The 19,332-nt window shown below is 41.1% G+C and overlaps 1 protein-coding gene across 5 annotated transcripts in view; it reads left to right on the forward strand.

Annotated features, from left to right (window-relative positions):
• The window catches only part of P4HA2 (prolyl 4-hydroxylase subunit alpha 2), a 46,710-nt gene extending 28,846 nt beyond the window's left edge, over positions 1–17,864 (forward strand). For 4 of the 5 annotated variants that reach the window (XM_079966563.1, XM_079966561.1, XM_079966564.1 and 1 more), the window contains 9 exons: positions 1,112–1,311; positions 2,155–2,331; positions 7,697–7,767; positions 8,108–8,207; positions 9,564–9,617; positions 10,502–10,567; positions 15,941–16,009; positions 16,750–16,846; positions 17,364–17,864. In XM_079966563.1, the coding sequence (XP_079822689.1) occupies positions 1,112–1,311; positions 2,155–2,331; positions 7,697–7,767; positions 8,108–8,207; positions 9,564–9,617; positions 10,502–10,567; positions 15,941–16,009; positions 16,750–16,846; positions 17,364–17,434 (905 nt within the window). In that variant the 3' untranslated portion in view covers positions 17,435–17,864. Of the gene's footprint in view, positions 1–1,111; positions 1,312–2,154; positions 2,332–7,696; positions 7,768–8,107; positions 8,208–9,563; positions 9,618–10,375; positions 10,436–10,501; positions 10,568–15,940; positions 16,010–16,749; positions 16,847–17,363 lie in introns of all 5 variants that reach the window. The other variant, XM_079966565.1, reaches the window with a different exon arrangement.
• Positions 17,865–19,332: the final 1,468 nt, after the last annotated feature.

The raw sequence follows: 19,332 nt of genomic DNA on the forward strand, positions 1-19,332 counted from the left end.
ATTTGCAATGTCCTCCAGTGCGGGCACCCTTACAAACCCATGTGCTTGCAGTGAAGAATGGTACATGCATGCTTTGCTTTGTATCTCTGGTTCTGTAAGGGATGAAGATGTGTGTGGATTGAGGGGTTGATTTTGTTTTAAATGACAGCAAGGATTCTTTTTCTGGCTAATGGTGCAAAACAAATAGTGAGTGATATGGCTAAGCCAACCATCCATGAGTGGCAAAATACAGTTTTTGTTGTGGCAGCCTTTTTATTTTTAAGCACTGATTCTCCCATCCCACAAAGCTATTGCAACCTCTCCAAGAGAAAAAGTTAAACCCAGAAAGCAGATTTTGAGTCGGGGAGAATGAATGACTTCTTGTCATTTCAGCTCCCTGCCCTAGTCTGTTCTGAAGTTTTTTCTGCAAGTGATCTCTGAAATATCCTGAACCTTAGAGTCAATCTTTGTATTTCTCTCCACCATACGCATACTAGAAAGAGAGGTTTACCTCATTTTGGAGGCAGTGCAAAGAATTTCTCATTCCATTACTTGACTGGCATGTGCTGTTGGGTAGATCATCATGAAAATAGATGCTTCCTTTATTCTACAGCTTGTGCTCCTTTTAAAGGCAACGAGATGCTATATGTCAGGGGTAGATAATGTTGTGTCTTCCAGGTTGCATTGAACTATAGCTCCCATCAGCCCTAGCCAGCATTGCCAGTGGTGGTGGATAATGGAGTCCAATAACACCTAGAGGGCACCATGTTTGCTCCTTCTGCCATATGTGGTACAGCAGGAATAGTATTCTTTATCAAACTGAAAGAGTCAGTTGAACTGCTTCTTTCCTTGGTGTGCTTTTTTACTTTTAACCAGAATCAAGATCTTAACTTTAATTGACTCCAGAGAGCTCGCTTTCCATGGTTTTATTTTTCAAGTAGTGTTGGGAGGAGGGGAGAGTATACTTGACTGCACAAAATAATTGGTGTAATGTTGTAGGCTTGAAGTCTCCCTTTGATCAGATTCCTGAGATAGTATCACTTTATCTGTCTCCTCTCTCTCTCTCATTCTCTCTCTCTCTCTCTCTCTCTCTCTCTCTCACTCTCTCTCTTGCCTTTCTTTCCCAACCAAGATCCCAGTCACGAAAGGGCAGGCAGCAACATGCGGTACTTTGAGAGGCTGCTGGAGAAAGAAAAAGAAGCCAAGACAATCAATGAGACCTCAGATATGATAGAGCCAACAACGCACAGTGGGATATATGAAAGGCCCCAGGACTACCTGCCAGAGCGTGAAATCTATGAGGCTCTTTGCAGAGGAGAAGGTGTGAAAATGGTGAGAGAAAGACCATTCCAAAGGCAGATTTAACCTATCGTGCTGCAGTAAATATTCTGGGAATGCATCCCCGAAACAAACTGACACTACCCTTTGGCTTCTGAAAAAGTCCACAGGGAATTTCAGGATTGCAGAATATTTTAGTTTAAACATTAAGTCATTTTTAATGAATACAAACAAAAACAAAAGCAAAACAATCTTTCTGAGTCAAAATTCCAAACCCAGTATCAGACTGGAAATCACAAAGTTGCTATTTCTGAACAGGTGTCATCTGTATCCCCCAAACCAGTATGACCCTTTGAATCATATCCGACAATTTATTCATAATCATAATCTCAAACCCCTTTAAAGCCAGCTTTTCTGCTGCTGTTTGTATCAGTGGAGACCCCAGTTGTAAGCTAAGACCTTTTTTTTTCCCCAGAAGCAACAGTTTAACTTGTGAGTAATGATTAAGAAGAGCTGTTGAAGTATCATGTTGCTATATTTGATCCTTGGGGACATAACTACCAAACATGGTATATAGAATAATAAGAGTTGGAAGGTCCCTTTGTGGGTCATCTTCTCAACATCCTGCTTAGTGCAGGATACTTAGAGGTACGGTATCCCCAGTCAGGGAGATCCCACCACACTCCTTGGTCATTAGTTGAATTGTCAAGCTGTTCTTGAAGCTCCCCTTGAAACCTTTCTCAGATGAAGATGGTTTCCCAACAAATTATAAATGCATAACTGCTCAATTAATATTAGACATAACACTGAAGTCTATTTATATGTAGAGATTAATTAACCTTGACTGAACCTAAACTCAACATTCAAAATAGTACATTTATCTGAATTTATTCATAGACACCTCGAAGACAGAAGAGGTTGTTCTGTAGGTACCACAATGGGAACCAAAATCCCCACCTCCTTATAGCACCTTTTAAAGAAGAAGATGAATGGGACAGCCCTCACATTGTCAGGTACTATGACGTGTTATCTGATGAAGAAATAGAGAAGATTAAGGAGCTGGCTAAACCAAAAGTAAGTGTTTCAAGTCTTTGTCAGTCTTTCACTGGGCTAATGTGATATTTTGATTGAAATAGTGAGCTTGGGTGACTTAGAGATGTCAAGAGCCCATTGTCCTAGGTCCAAGAGTGTGATTTACTGTGATGAAGCAAAGTTCGTCCCAGCTACATGAGGAGTGGTTGTAACAAGTTACAGGATAATCACATCTTACACACATTTATCTTGAGCAGTTTCAGCCATGTGTGTTTGGAGGTGAGCTGGCTGAAGTTGCACAAGTTAAATCCAAGCAAGACAGAGAGTTTAAAAGCTCTTTTCGCACTGAGTCTGTTTGGAGTTAGCAGGCACATAGGGAGGTCCACCTTTGTTGGGGGACAAGGCCCGCTCACTGCACTGGTTCTGGGAGTACTAGGGATTCTTTTGCTCTCTTCCCTTCCTCCGCTATCTGCAAGGTGTCTCCAAAGGATTTGGGTTATGCAATTTTCACGTACATGTGGTGACCATTTTGCATGAGGGTTCTGTTCCTGGCCCCCACACATGTCAGCGGGCCATGCATAAGTGCGCCCCACCCCATTCTGCCTTCATTTTGCCCTTTTCTGGGTCCAAAAGGATTCATGTGTTGGTGACTGTGCATCAATTGGGCATGCCTAAAATGGTTGCCACCTGTATATGCAGAATCCCCACCATGTAGGATGCAGTCATATTGTAGTTGCAATATGCCATAGTCAAATCAAACCACTTCATTGGAGCTCTATTGTGGAATAGGGAGCATCTTTCCTTGACCCATCAGCAGAATCATTTCTAAGTGCATTTTTTGTTCCAGGCACAAACTTCTCCTTACTATTTTCTTCTCCTTTACTTTTTATAGCTGTCTATAGTTCATTCTTGGCTCCAAACTATGTCTGAATGACACAGACAGCACAAGTTAAGGAGATTTTAGGCCATAGTTAGTAGGCTTGGGTGCTAATATTTTATTCCTTTACTCATTAAAACACACAGTACAAGATTTGTGGCAGTGCTAGACCAGCGATGTTGACTTGAATGTTTTATTCATTATAATTTGTGCTGCCTGGCACAAAACTGAAATGAGAAATATTTCTATTGGACCACTTGATAATGACCTTTTTCAGTCTCTGACCCCTTTTCTTCCTTTCCCAACCATTTTTTTATAACTGTTGCAGCCACATTGTTTTTTATGTTGTTTATTGAGCTCCCTTGCGGATAGTTTTAAAGCCATTCTAATAAGAAGTGAAAACTGAATTGATAGAACATATGAAGCTGCCTTGTATTTGCCTGGCTTGGGCATAACACTGAAGTCATCCTCATGGCCTAACGCCTCTTCAAGGCATACCCTCACGGCCTACCCCTGTCCCAAGGAAGATGCCACTTCCATTTTCAGTGCTATGTCCAAACCCTAAACAGGTTAATATTAATTCTGGTTTAAAGCCAACCCTAAACTTTAAGGAAACAAGCCAACTTCATACACTATGGTTTGAAGTTGACTTGTTTCAATAAACCATCATTTTTTTGTTTATGTACACTCTGCTCTGGCCTCTCACATAAGAACATAATGATGAATTTTGGTTAGGTTTTTTTAATGGAAGTGAAAACTTCCAGTCTCATCCTTACAGCCATGCCAGAGAAAGAGAGGAAAAGAGAGAGTGCCCGAGACTCACTGACTTCATGTTAAACCATACTTTAGCATAATAATCTAAGAAAACCGTTGAGTGAGACAATTGCCCTGTCTAGCTTGGTATTGTCTACTTTGACTGAGACACACTGCAGAGTTTCTTTCAGATGTCTTTCATATCACCCGTTAACCTGAAATCTGTTTCACTTAAGATAGCAGGAATTGAACCCTATGATCCTAGGTTCTCTTTCATTGAAGCATGTTCTCTTCCAAGAGCTATGGCCCTTCATATGAAATTTAAAAAAAATAGCTTTTTCATAATGTGGCATTCTACAAGACTCTGGTACTGAAATTATAATTGCATTTATTGCTCATGCAGCTGTAACAGAAAAGAAAGTCGGTAGCACAGGGTCAGTATAACTTTTCTACCTTTATTGCTAAATGAATGTAACCCCCTGGAGATGGAATAAGAAACAGATACCTTCTGGAGAGCATGAATTTTTTTTGAGATGCTTTTAAAGTAATAACTCTTTGTTCATCAGCCAGTTTGCCTTGGCTGAAATTCTTCTATCTGCCTCACGGGTTTCACCTCTGTAAACTCTGGGGTGCTTTCCTGATGGTTCATCATTACCTCATACTTAGAAAACAGCAACTTAGCCTAGCTTTGAATAAACCCAAATAGTTGAAAAGCAGCAGGCATGTTTTCTATGTAGTTGTTAAAAAAAAATCCTTCCCAGGTGTATTTCTAGGTGCATTTGGAAGCAAAACACTTTTCCAGAATGACAGTCTTTGGCATGATATTTGAGTTGATTTAGTAGGTTTAATTTTTGTATTCTGCTTTACCAAAAATGAATGTTGAGCTCAAAGTGGCCTACAATAATCACAATAGTATTAAAGAACAACAAACATTGAAATCACTATACTGTCAAAGACAATAGCATATAAAGCAAACAACAACAAATTCATCAAAACAATTAGTGCAGTTCAATAAAGTCACAGTAACTCAGTATTGCCAAGATACTTCCTAATCACATGGAATTTTACTTGTGAAGTTAGCTTTAGTTTTTAAATGAAGGCACATCTAGTTTTGAGAAAGGTTTATTTTTCAGAATCAGCAGGGTGTTTGAAATTGAAAGGTGTACAGGTCTTTAAAAATGCACAGCTTTTTTATACCTTGCTTTGATGTATATAGGCAAGCAATTGAGATGCACTCTGATCACATTACTTCTGGACTGTACAAAGTGTTTTACTTTGAAACCATGGTGATTTCAGCCTGTGGGGGAAAGACTAAAGGAATTGGATATTTTTGCTTAAAATAAAGTTGTTTTACTGTAGTACAAGTGAGCTAAAAATGAAGATTTATAGTGGAACAAATCTTTTGGCGTTAATGTTAATTGCATCATCTCTGCAAAACATTTATCAAATGCAGATGTGATTGGGTTAGGAAATTATTTCTCATCTAGCTCTTGTACTCAGTGGATAACCACTTGTTGTACTATACGGTAGAGTGTAGAGAAGTGTTTGCTGCAGAGGCAACAGTCTACCATCAACTGAAAGGAATGCCAGTGCCTATTGTGATATTGCTGAAGTTCAATATGTAATTGCCGAGTTCATAATAATGTTCATGGACTACACAATTCTCCAATGCTTAGGATCTGCAAATGGTTCCCAGTGGTTACTGAAGCCTTTGGTGGCTTCTGCTTAACTCTGTTTGTGGTAAAATTAGCATCCACCGTTTGGATAAAGACAATGACATTTTAATATAGGAAGGTGTAATTGAATTTACAGGTCAATGCAGAACTCGAGGGGGAAAGTAAACATTTTCTGCAACAGTAATCCAGTGGTGCGTGTGACCACTGACTTGATTCCAAATTTTGCTGAGGAGCTATATCACATCACTAGTTAATATTAGGATGTAGGCTGTATATTTTCTTTTCTTGCTTGTTTATGGCAACTGAAGCATTCAGATAGGAACCGTATGGCAAGGATAAGACAATTGCAGGCATAAATATGGAGGTCAGAATTTTAATCACTGTAAGCAAAACTTCATTGTACAATTAAAGTTCAACAGATCAAATTTCTGGCCATAATTTGTGGAGCAAGAGCCTGCAACAGAATAGCAGATGAGTCAGAATTCTGGCACTTTGTTGTGCCAAAAACTGCATGCAGAGACAAGAAAATTAATAGGCGGATTTCAGAGCATATGAGAGAATCTGGAGGAAAACATTATCAAACACTGAAGGGGGGGGGAATGATAAGGTGGAAAACAGCTATTGCTGTATAGATTGTAATGGACACAGTAAATCTTAGCCTAAATTTGATTTAAATAAATGTGGCAGCATCATAACTGCTGAACAGAAACAAATTTTACTGGAGGGTCACTTTGAGGAATGATGGAGGCTAGTGGGCCAGGGCCCCTCACCATTGCCCAAAATAGATTGCTGGCCAGTTCCATCTTCATAAACACCATTCCCTCCACTTATTTCTCTTGTTTCTGGGTTAGAAACTGAGGGCCCCATGCTAGCCTTCAAAGCCCAGTTCTGGCTCAGGCTGCTGTTCCGTATTAGAATTTGCTGCCTTTCAGAGCAATTATGTGCCAAATCTTTGTACAATCTCTGTTTTTCCCAGTTAAGTCCTTTGTGTTGATATATTAGAAATACTAGGAATCCTCTCCCCCCCCCTTTTTTTTTGAGGATAATTAATCCTCCTCAGCTTCACTGAGCTACACTAGTCTTGCGAATGCATTTAATATTTCTTGTCGTATGCAGTTTTAACTGTTCAGGCGGCATCTGTTAATGAGAAACAAATAGCACAAATATGAATACAATACAAATATGAACAAGGCCCTGTTATTGAGTCATCAGCTGCTGAGGTATGACCTCTGGAAAGTTTCCCAGAAGGGGACATGATCCTTGGGTTGAAAAAAGGTTCCCCACCCCTGATCTAAAACTAAAGATGCTTCCAACTCTAGCAGCACTCCAGAAGCATCTTTTAAGTGCATTCGCCTCAAAGAAGAAGCCATTCCTATCACAGGCATTTGGTGCAATGATGCTTGGTCAGGTGCTGTGACTGTGCCCCCCATCCTGGTTTTACTGGTCTGTTTCAGTCAGTAGCAGTTGGCACCAGGATTGGTACAGACCTATTGGGAGATATAATGTGTGTTCATTCATTGTGTCTGGCCCTTCCATTAGAGCAGCCTTCCCCAATCTGATGCCCCCCAGAGGTTTGGGACAGCAACTCCATGCTAGTTGGAGCTGAGGGGTGTTTCAGTACAAAACATCGGAAGGGTTGGTTATGGAGGCTTCTCTGTAATCAGCCCTTACCCAACCCTGCCCGTAAACAAAAAGATGGAACCTTTTCCTCTTACATAGTCACTTTCTGTTTGTTTCTGCATTGCATTGACTAATGCAAGATGTAATCTTCAAGCGTTTATCACAGCTGAAGGTTGGAGGCTCTTGTTTTGTTCTCCGAAACCTGTTTCTTAGACAGTATGGTTTATATAAATCTTATGATGGAGCTTATAATTCATATGAGATAAATTTATCATTGCCAGTAATGCAATATATCATCTTTCTCAGTATACATGATAAAATCATCTACGCATAACATTTTTACACAGAGTTTTATCCGATGCAGAAATGGGAAGGCTGTGAATGAAGGACAGGAGGTGCAACATGTATTAATTTTGTCAGTAATTTTTGTGTGTATGTGTGCTGCTGAAGTTATTAAACCTTGCCTTTCTTTTGATAACAGTTGGCAAGAGCTACCGTACGTGACCCCAAGACGGGCGTATTAACTGTGGCAAACTACCGGGTGTCTAAAAGGTAAGCTGTCCGAGGATCATTATCATTCTCATTGCTGTAGGAGTCATTTCCAAGTACTGTTGATGAAAGGTAAAACTTTGAGAAGTTGGGGGTTTTATTTTTTAAAAACTGAACACATACTGAGCATTCACAGAAGTAATTGCTAATCTTGAAAGATTAGCAATAGGATAAAGATAGGAATGGGGAACATCTCCTGGTGTTTTTGGGTTCCAGCTTCCACCAACCTCAGCCAGAATAGCAAAAAATGCAGGGAGCTGCGGATTGGGGGGGGGATATACTTCATTTTACAGTGATTGGAGAGGACTGTCTAATTTCTCTGTGAAATCTTCTTCTCTGCAAGTTCATGGCTGGAGGAAAATGATGGTCTTGTTATTGCCAAAGTGAATCATCGAATGGAGCAGATCACAGGATTAACAGTGAAAACAGCTGAATTATTGCAGGTAAGTACAAAAGCACACTGCCAGTTATTCTTCCATAGGCATGGGAAACAATCAGTACTGCAATCTCCATGCTGCAATTTATGAAGCAGAGGCATTTGTTAACTCTGTGGGGCCATAACTTACAGAAACGGAATCGAAAAAGGAGGCGAGGGAAGGGAAAGATAATATTATGTTCATTCCACAAGCCTCCTGCTGGGCAGGTCGTAGCCAGGAGGTCACCAAACTTTGGGGAGCTATGGGCCCATTTGCAATTTGGAGAAAGTGTTGTGGGAACCACAAGCCCCCTGCAACCAAGCACACACTGCAGCCTAGTCTACCGGCTGCAACAGAATGCTTCTTTCAAGGCTTAATTTCGCAGGTGGAAAGGGATGCCAGGGATGTCTCTGAATGCACATGTCCACCCAGGAGTGCTGCACCAGCAACCCCCCACAGCAGCCTGACATATAAATTACCGCTTTTGATTATGGCCCTTATCTGAATCAGTAGAGATTTGAAGCACTGAGATGTTTCCATATTGGTTTGGTTCATCTCAGTTCAGTGTGTTGGAGTACCAGATACAGTGGTACCTCAGGTTACATACGCTTCAGGTTACATATGCTTCAGGTTGCAGACTCCGCTAACCCAGAAATAATGCTTCAGGTTAAGAACTTTGCTTCAGAAGGCCCCATTAGCTAAAGTGGTGCCTCGGGTTAAGAACAGTTTCAGGTTAAGAACGGACCTCCGGAACTGCTGAACAGAAACAAGTTTTACTGGAGGGTACCACTGTACTAGGGAATGCTGTAGCTTCTGGCAGATAGAGCAGGCTGAAGAGCCGAGGTTATGGATTCATGGGGCAGAGTGTGCCAATGGGAACTGTGAATGCAGAAGTGGATGGAGACCATGTCTCCTCCAGCTGCTATTTTTTGAACTCCATCCAGGACAAAATTGAGGAATTCAGTCGTGAGCAAGCCAGTTTCACTTCATAATCCTTTCTCCCTCTTAACACCCTACATCTCCAACTAACTGTCTGATATTTCCATTATGCCAGCATTATCATCTGAGACTCTTGAGTGATGTCCAACTGAGATATATATTGAAATCAGTAAGCTTAAATTACGTGGAAGTCCATTGGTTTCAATGAGTCTGCTCAGTGAGAATGACTTAATCAACCATTGCTCTATATATCCAAGACTGAACTGCTCCCTGGAGGAAATTTTGAGGGTGTGCGCTGGGGGCTGCAAAGGAAAGGAGAGAAGAGACAAGCTTGTTATGCAAGTGGATACAACTGATCACCTAGGTTTCTTCTTTTAACCTACAGAAGAAATCTTTTATTTCTATTTAATTACCTTTTCTTTTGTCATTTCCCTCCTACCTTAGGTTGCTAATTACGGTATGGGAGGACAGTATGAACCACACTTCGACTTCTCACGGGTAAGATTTCAATTTCAAAGATGTTCTGTGTTCCTGCTAAGCATACATAATTTTTAAGGATCAAACTAGAGATAAGAGAGATTCCTAATGAGATCTGACATATTTTTATACATTCAGGAGCAGCCATGCGGGCATGGCTGATTTTGGATCAGGGTTACAAGCGCTGCTCATTCTCTCTCCAGCCAGTAGTACACAGCCACATGCGCACACTCACACAACCCTCTCTAGTCTCCATCACAGGTCTGTTGGCTCGGCCACAGGTTTCTCTGCAGTTCAATTTATTTCCACATTTTGGAAACGTTGTGATCCAGCTACCTGTGATCTTAGGAATAAAGCACAGCCAATTGCAGTGATGTCATAAGATATCACTTACCTGTATAGTGTCATGGATGTCAGCCATAAATTTACCATACATGCTGATTGGGCAGCTAAAGAATTCTCTCACACCTTGCCAGCATGCATGGTGCCTGTGTGGAATAAACCTTGTTTGATCACAGGATGAAACACTAAACTTTGGCTTGGTGTAGTTGCTATATTGGCCTTGTATGCTATGCCACATTAATAAATAAGTTAGCCAACTATTTAGCCTGGGATTCTAAAGGCTGCAGTTCAGTGCACAATTGCCTTAGGATAACTCCCATTGGACAACTTCCTCTCAAACACTATAGATGCACATAGGATCAGGGCTGCACTCCCCACTTTCCAAAGCTACAAACAGGGAACCTTGGAAGTTGGGTTAAAGTTCTTGTTTGTTTCAGCGACCCTTTGACAACACACTCAAATCGGATGGAAATAGGCTAGCGACGTTTCTTAACTATGTAAGTACCTCTGTGTCCTTCTATGCGTGCTTGAAGTTTGCAGTTCACTTTCATTTAATTTTATAGAAAGAGGAACCTGATGTTTTCAAGCATTTAGGGACTGGGAATCGCGTGGCCACTTTTTTAAGCTATGTAAGTATGACCAATCCTGTATATGTGGAGTGAGACCTCTTTGTCATGCCACTGACATAAATACAACTTACTGCATGAAATGTAGTTATTTACTAAGCTGTAGACCAGGGGTGGCTAAACCTTCTTGCAGCCCGAGAACCACCTTCTCCCTGTGTCAGCCCTGCAGCAATAGCATTGTATGTAGCCAAAGTGGGCTTAGCAGGTCCACATGCTCACATACCAGACAGATCCAGGTCACACTTCCATGCCTCTGTTCTATTAGTTTCTGTTTGTTGCCACTGTGCAGTGCTTTGGAGTCACAAGACTCTGTTTATATTCCAGAGATTCCATACTGTTGGAAGTCTCATGGAAGACAGGAGACGGATGTGACGTTACTGGTTTCCTGTTCCTTTGTTTTTCAGTTGCTCTCTGCTCTCACAGAGAGAGGATGTTTCTTTTCTGTCTGCGTAATTAGAAATAAAACTCTTTAGCCATGTAGCTCATACTATCTCAGCTCCTTCCCTGTGCTGGATACTCTGCGTAATGGGAACGTGCTTGGAGCCTCATCAAAGGCTCAGGTCGTTAATTATCGTCGGAGTGCGATTCCAGAAGAATCGCTTGGTCGAACGCAAGTCTGACATGTTCTACATGACATGTACAACCAACCCATGTAGTTCATGGGGATTTTTTGGAGAAGAGAGCACTGGGTGCCTACCTGTCTCACTATGAGAAGGTCTGCTCTGACCCTGGTGATTCAAGAATATGTTCAACTGGTCCTGGTCTCAGTGCTGTGGCCATCCAATGTGGATCTTGAATGTGGAGATTTCCCTGGTCCTTATCAGCATAACACGTAGTCACAATATCTGCAACAGAGAATTCATTGTGCTTCTTCTTGTTTGTCAAATAATTCAATCTGCTTTGCTGAGCTAACTGCTATAGTTGTGGTTTCAGTAAGAGCTGTGATTAAGGTACTATTTATTTATAAATTATAATATATCTACATATTTATAAAGAGGTTTAAAGAATCTGCAATGTAAAGGGCATGTGCACTACTGAGGAATGGGTGTTCCAAAGGATTGGGGACCACCACAGTATCTTTGTGTGTTATAAAAATGTGTTCAACAGGAATAGCTGTAACTAGTCTGCAAGTATGGGGATTCTGTGTGTTTGTGTAATATCCAATTAAATCAAGTCAGCATATTTCCAAGATTTTGGGCTTGCAGAGGGCTTCTGATGGTTCCTGGTGCTATGTTGCCATTGCCGTTTTGAATTTGCTAGGCATACCTATGCATATATCAAAACGGCCACTATATGGCAACCTAGTAGTCTTTTTTAAAAAAAGAAAAAAGACTTTATTGTTACCATTCACTTTAACACACCATACAGAAAAAGAAAACAAATTTCCATCACCACCAAACAAAAAAGAAGGGAATTAATACATCAACTAATAGCCTTCAAATCATAAAATAAAAGTGGTCTTTTTCTATCGACCAGACTTCCCGTCCATTCCTTATTACAGATTCTGTATTATTTGTTCACTGCCATTGCATAACTAGTTTTGTTCAAGTTTAATATCCCTTGATCCATTCTTAGGTTTTACAACATTCTTAACACTGCTACTGAAATTATTCAAACATTGCAAATGACCTTAGACTACAGTTATTATTTTTCTTTTTTTTTTTTTTTAATAAATGTTTATTAGCATTTCAATAATACACATAAACACACAAAAAAAAAAACAAGAAAAAACAACAGAAGATACAAAAATTTAGAAAAAGAAAACAATTAAAAACAAATGAAATTTCAATTGCTTATTTTCATATAACTTCTTTCTTAGACCTCCTCTCCCCTCCCCTTCTTGTATTCCAATTCAAGTTATTAGTCCTGCAAATCCTTATTACTTAATTCTCAACCTTAAACTTAATAATTTGACATACTGTAATTTTACCTTTCCTCATTCTTCCATAAAATTATTATTACATTCCTCATTTTCATTTCCTTTTAACCATTTTAGACACCAATTTTAGCTTATCTAATCTTAAACATCTTATACATCATTTCTTATTCTTTAACATACTTCTTAAAGTCAATATTTCCCTTCCATAGCTTTCCCAACTTCCATACAAATATCAAAACAAATTAAAAGTAAATAATTAAGAATTCTGTACCCTTTAGATTATCAAACTCCAACCCCCCTTTCCCGGTTTGGTCCCCAATAAATGTTCATCAATCAATACTGTTTAACCTGGAGATCTCACGTCCGAGGCTCTCAAGTCACCCTCAGTTCCTCTCTGCCGGCCTCTTGGATAGTCCTTTAGGTTAAGCCCCAAGGCTCGAAGGGGCTCTGACCCAACAAGATCCATGATTTTTCCAGTTGGCCCTCCATATTTAAGATTAATGCTAATGAGGTGCTCCACTCTCAAATTTGCAATTTCCAACTCAGTCCAAACTTTCCACCTCAAGTTTTTATTCTCCTTTGTTGTCTGCATGCCAGGCCCCAAGTTGTAATTCTCCCTTGACATCTGCAAAATTACCAGTCCACCTTCCTTTTCCTCAAAATCCACAGTCTCGTGACTCTCGAATTCCTCTTGTTGTTGATGTATATAAACTTCCTGCCTCCACTCCCTGTCAGCTTCAGCAATGTTGTTTACTGCCAAGGCCAGGGTGTTCGCATTTGTAGTCAAAACATCTGTCTGATCTTGTAACTTTCCCAGGAGAGCCAGTATTTTGTTGAGTTTAGTCTGATTATTGCTTCTTTCAGCCATTTTTACAGTGTCTCTCAGTTTAAAAACCAGTCAGTAGGTTAATTTGTAGCTGCTCTCCCTTATTTTCTAGAAGTTGCAACAAATATAGCCAGCAGATGCAACAAAGACAAAGTTCCCTTTATCCTTTCCTTTTGACAGCTATTTGACAGCTGTCAAAATCTTCAATAGTTCCTCAACAGGTTCTCTCACGGGGCGTCCCCGGGTTCTGGGGGGGGGGTGAAACTTTAGCTCCAAACGTCAAGTTTATCCTCCGGTAAAGTTTATATCGTCAAGCCGTGAAGTTTTTTTTTTTTTTTTTTTTTTTAAAGTTCTCTCGACCTTAAGTTGCCAGCTCTTTGCGTTAGAATATCTACTCAAAGGGGGGGGCGACTTCCTTTTTGACCCTTCCCCGCTCGTTCCCAATTCAGGAAAATTTGTTTAAGATCCAAATTCCATGTTTACTCACGGGTTCTTGTTTTTGAGTCCGAATGTTTCAAGGAAAAAGTCAGCGCTTCTCCGGCAATGGCATGCGGCTTCGCTCCGCAGAAGGAGCAATCGACTCACAGCACCGCGCCGTCCCCCGTCCCCGTTCCTGAGCCTTTAAAAAGGCTCCTTCGCGGTTTGGGGGGGCGCAAATGGTGCCCGCCGAGTCACCACGTTCACAGGCATCCGCGCCTGTGATTTTTAAGGGTCCCCGCGTCGCCGGCGCGGACAAGACCCGATCCTGCGGAGCCGATTCCCTCCGGAGCTTGGAGGGAATCCGCCATTAATCGGCAGCGCTAACCCGGAAGTCTACAGTTATTATTTTTCAAGTATATTTTTAAAACTTCCCATTTTGAGATAAATACCTGTTTTGGTTTATTTTTTTATTTTTTTTTCTGACATGCTATCTAATTCCGCATATTCAGCCAATTTTTTAATCCATTCTGATATTGATGGGACTTTATCACTTTTCCAATTTGCCACAATGAGAATTCTTGCTGCAACCATAGCATATAAGAATATCTCTTTAACCTTTTAAGGAATATCCGAATCTGTGATTCCCAAAAGGAAAGCTTCTGGTTTCCTATTGAAAGATATTTTTAAACATTTTTTCCAATTCTCTGTGGATATCCTCCCCAAACACCTTGATTTCTTTACACTGTCACCACATATGGAATAGAGTACCTGGCTTTTCTTTACACCTCCAGCAGTTATTTGGGACAGTTTTGAACATCTTGGACAGTTTCCAAGGTGTTAAATACCACCAATGCTGCATTTTAAGAAAATTCTTTCTCAGAGAGTAACAGGCTGTAAAATTCCAGTTTATTTTCCACAGGTTTTCCCACTGCTTCACAGTTATTGAGTACCCAAAATATTGTGACCACTTAAGCATAGCCGCTGTAACCTCCTCCTCCTTGACTTCACAGTCAAGGAGGAGTCAGTATACTTTAGTAAGTGTTTTATTGACCTAGTAGTCTTTAATGGGTCATACAAATCTTCAAATCTGTTTTGTTCAAAAATTCTCATCTCCACATCATCTATTCCACATAGCACTGACTAGACTGAGCCACAATATTTTCCTTCTCACTGCTGCCACTGGCTTTGGATTCATCTTTGAAATGAGCTGAATCTGATTTATACCTCTTTAGAGGAATCTTACTTCCTTGCCTTAATTAAACACAATGGCTTGGGTCCTAACTTACCTCCATCAACAGAACAGAGTTCTGTTCGCAGAACAGTGATTTTCTGTTTCCCACTTCACTCTGCACCAACTGCACTCCTGGAAATCTGTTCCTGAGGGTTGGTGGACCTTGGAAATGGTATGAGTTATAGTGCAGATGGAGGGGGTAGTTGGCAAAAATTGTTATCCCCCCCTCCCAATTCTTGCATAAACAGAATGGTAACTTAGGATTCAAATCATTGCATGGAAGTAAGTGTCACTCCATTACAGTACAAGTTGGTGGCTCACTGGCCTGAAATTACTCTAACACAGAAATAGAGCAGTGTCTGTTTTATTGCTGCATGTCAGGCCTATAAATGACTCACTCTGAGACATGTATAATTGAGCAGTGTTATCAGTGCCAAGGTATGCTTCAAATTTGCTAAGGAAACATGTGGCTAAATGGCAATGTGGCTTTTTCTCACCAAATGAGTACCATAAAAATAAAAAAAAATCTGGAAGGGATTCAGGCTACAATCCTAAGCGCACATGCTACGGAATAAGCTCTGCTGATCACAGTGAGACTTTCAATATGCATAGGATTCCACTATTAATTTCAATTGAAAGCAGGCACCATACTTATTTTTAAACCAGATTGTAAGTCAGTTACCGCTGTCTGACTTTTGAAACCCTGTAAATATGAGATAACTAAAATCACTGGCTAACAAGGGGGGGTGGTCCTTAAAAATGCTTTTATTTATCCAGATCAATCCACAACCCATAATCTAATTGACCCTTTGCTCTGATTAATTAGATTATGGATTGTGGCTTGTCAAGCATTTTAAGACTCCCTTGTTAGCCATTGATTTTAGGCATCTCATATTTATAAGCTTTTAAAAGTCAGACAGCAGTAATTGACTTAACATTTCTATAGAGGAAACGATACATTAATCTGTGCAGTCTTACAAATCATCGATGACTTTTATGGATATTCTCCCCACCCCCCAGATGAGTGATGTAGAAGCTGGAGGTGCCACAGTTTTCCCAGACTTTGGAGCAGCAATTTGGCCCAAGAAGGTAACAGCTGAACTTGTCTATTACTCATGTTTTCCCACTAAAACTGCTATGACCACTGTTTTCGCTCTAAATATTTCCCAGTCTTGTTTGTGTTCTGCACCCCTCCTGCCCAGTTGACCATATGGTGCGGCAACTGGCTTGATTAACAAATGTGATAGCGATTTCTTGGCTTAGATTTGCAATGCAAAATGATTAAAAGTAAGCACATTCCAGCACTGCTAATTTAAAAAAATACATTCAGGCCGTCTGCTAAATCTGATTCAGGAAGCATCTGCCTGAATTTTAAAATCATTCCCTGCCTGAAAGATGTTCAGGAACTTTCTAGACATTGGCCCAGTTCCCATGCCACACCAGACCATCATTTAAAGCAAGCTATGGTTTACTGTGAACATATAGCATTCTGGTGCATGCTGCACAGATGTTCCCATGACACTTGTCCAGTGATTGGTGCTGACAGCAGTCCCCTTTAGTATTGGCTGCACTCGGCATGCACCAGAATGCTACTTGTTCACAGTAAGCCTTAGTTTGTTTTAAATGGTGGATTGGTGTGACATGGGAACTGGGCCAAACATCCTACCTTTGCAAGCTTATTAAAAGCGGCAACAGGGAAATAAGCAAGGAGGTGACTGGAAGTGATTGTGGTCTTCTTGTATTAATGTATAGGTTTGGTGGCATATGCCCACAGAAACATGCACAAATAGTACTTTTCATTTCAGTGAAGACTTTTCTTTTACTTTCAGGGGACTGCAGTATTTTGGTATAACCTCTTCAGAAGTGGAGAAGGTGATTACCGGACACGGCATGCAGCATGTCCGGTGTTAGTAGGGTGCAAGTGGGGTGAGTAAGACTCCAAGGTCCTTGGTTTTAGGACAGGCTCACTAAGCACTAGGCAGGAGTGGGGAACCCTTGTCCTTTCCGCTGGCCCTTGGGTGTGGCATGCCATCATAACAGAAGATCCATAGATGCACCTGGCTCTCCCTCTTCACCCCCGGGGTCCTGAGCACAAGTTACTCGCATAAGTGCCCATGTTTTTGTGGTCAAAGGCCAGGCAGAACGGGAAAGAGAGAGCTCAGTCGAGTCCTTTCCCAGTCCCCATCCTGCATGCACATGTGGGATGGATCGGACCTTTAATTTTGAAGCGTCACAAGATCTAGATTTGGGGTTGGTTCCAGTGTTTATCTCATTTCTACTGTCTATAATATGTGGCGAAAGGGGAAATAAATGGAGGAATGTGTTGAATTCAACCAGTTTTTCCCCCTTGCTGCTTCAGTTAAATGTTGTGCAGTGCCCAACATGAGACGGTTGCATACGGGCCTGGTGCCCCAGTTCTAACGAAAACTTTTATTGTTTACAGTATCAAATAAGTGGTTTCATGAAAGAGGAAATGAGTTCTTAAGGCCATGTGGGACAACAGAAGTCGACTGAAACCATCCCGGGCATTAGTCAGCTGGTTTCCCCATCTCACCACAACTTTGTGCATCGTCCAGTTCATTTCTAAGAAATGACTCCTACTCTACTATGAAACACAATGATGGCACTATTTATTTAAATAAATAAAGGCAGTGGCAACCGATGGAAGAAGGGAGCTCTTTTTACTATTGGTGCTCAGTGGCTGCTTCTCCATTTCTCATTTCCCTGCTCTCTTCCAGTTTCTGAAAGAACCACCCAAACTTCCCTGCTCATGCTTTAAGTGTTTGGGCCACGTGCCTTCTGAACTTCCACCATTTTGTATTTTAAGATGTTAAAATATTTGTCATCGAACCATATTTTTTATTCCAAATGTAAAAAATAATTTTATTGTATTTCTAGGGCGTGCAGTTTTAACCAAAAAAATACAAAGTGCTCTTTTAAAAGATGTGGCGTGGGTGGTGTGCATTTCTTTAGTCACAAAAGTTGCTTGTATCTTCAGTTTTATTGTTTCTGTAACAATGAACCTGCAAAGGAGCAACGAAGAAGATCGGGCCTGGGCGCTACAGTGCCTTAAAAGTAGAACTTTTCCTGTTACGCAGAGTTAGGAGCCTTATGTGGTCGAGCATCTCAAAGTCCTACGTTTCTGATGGTTCCTGTGCAGGGCTCACCAATTTGGTGCCCATGGGCAGATCTTCTTCCGGTGCCCATCAAGCCTCGGAGCACTGCTTCCCCCTGGAAAAGTACATAGAGCCAAAGGAGAAATGCTTCATTTTATCTCTTTCTTTCTCTTTCTGAGGGAGGAGGTGTTGGTCCAGAGGAGGGGGGAGAGCAGTGTCCAGAAACGGGCGGGGGGGGGGCTGACAACAGCACTCAGCTGAAAAATCCCAATAGGCCCATTGGCCTAAAAAGGTTGGTGGCCCCTGCAACAGAACATGCCTGACAGTTTTTAAATTGGATATTATGGGAAACTTTTGCTGACAAGAGTCCATCAAGCTAGTGGAGGGGGCAGGATAATCATTCACGCACAAGTACAGTTGCTCATTGTGATATGTATATTTGAATGCTTCTCCCTCTTTGGTTAATCAAAGTTGCCAGTGCTGATGCAAGATGCACTCACTCCAAGGACTCAAGCCTCCCTCCCCGCCCCCAACAATGGGATATTCATTTCCGCTGCCCCCAGCCTTGTGCAGTGAGGGGCTTTGAAGAGACTGGCTGCTTTTACAAAAGCCTGACAGATGTGTACAGGATGAGAAATGCAACCATACTTCTCTTTAGTAGCATGGGCATTTTAATAGCAATCTGAGCAGATCTGAACAAAGTATAGGAGGCTGCCACGTTCTCTGGCAAAGTATAGGAGGCTGCCATGAGGCACCATGTATTTTTGTGATCTTTTGGCTATCTACAAAGCTCCATTTGTTGTGCTTTAGCTACATTTGCTAAAACCTCTAGGCTCACAATAACACATGCAACAATGTGTGCGTGCTTTGCAGCAATATGTGCAATGTATGGCAGACACGTAAACACTGAGATGAAGCTGTCGAAAACCACAGTTGCAGACTGAAAGTTCTTGGAATGCCTTGGTGCGGAAATCAAAAGACCCCTCCACCCTCTTTTTTGATTGCCCCAGCATCTACAACGAATGATAAAGACTTAAGGGCTAATCATCAAGAGTAATAAATTGTCATCAACTGATTGCAGCATTCGGTGCAGCTTGACACCTAGAAAGTACTTGTAGCATGTTGCAAATAATAAATCAAATACAAAGCTAAAGGTAGAAAGCAACTTAGACCAGTCTGCACCAAAGCAAAGGATTCTTGTTTATTTTGTGCCTTATAGTATGCCTGACAGCTTACATTTCATTCAATCTGGAACCAGAGAAGTCTTCTTTAGCTATCCTCTGGGAGAACAAAGGA

This window comes from Podarcis cretensis (assembly GCF_951804945.1).
Source record: "Podarcis cretensis genome assembly, chromosome: 2".
In the NCBI taxonomy this organism is placed as follows: Eukaryota; Metazoa; Chordata; class Lepidosauria; order Squamata; family Lacertidae; genus Podarcis; species Podarcis cretensis.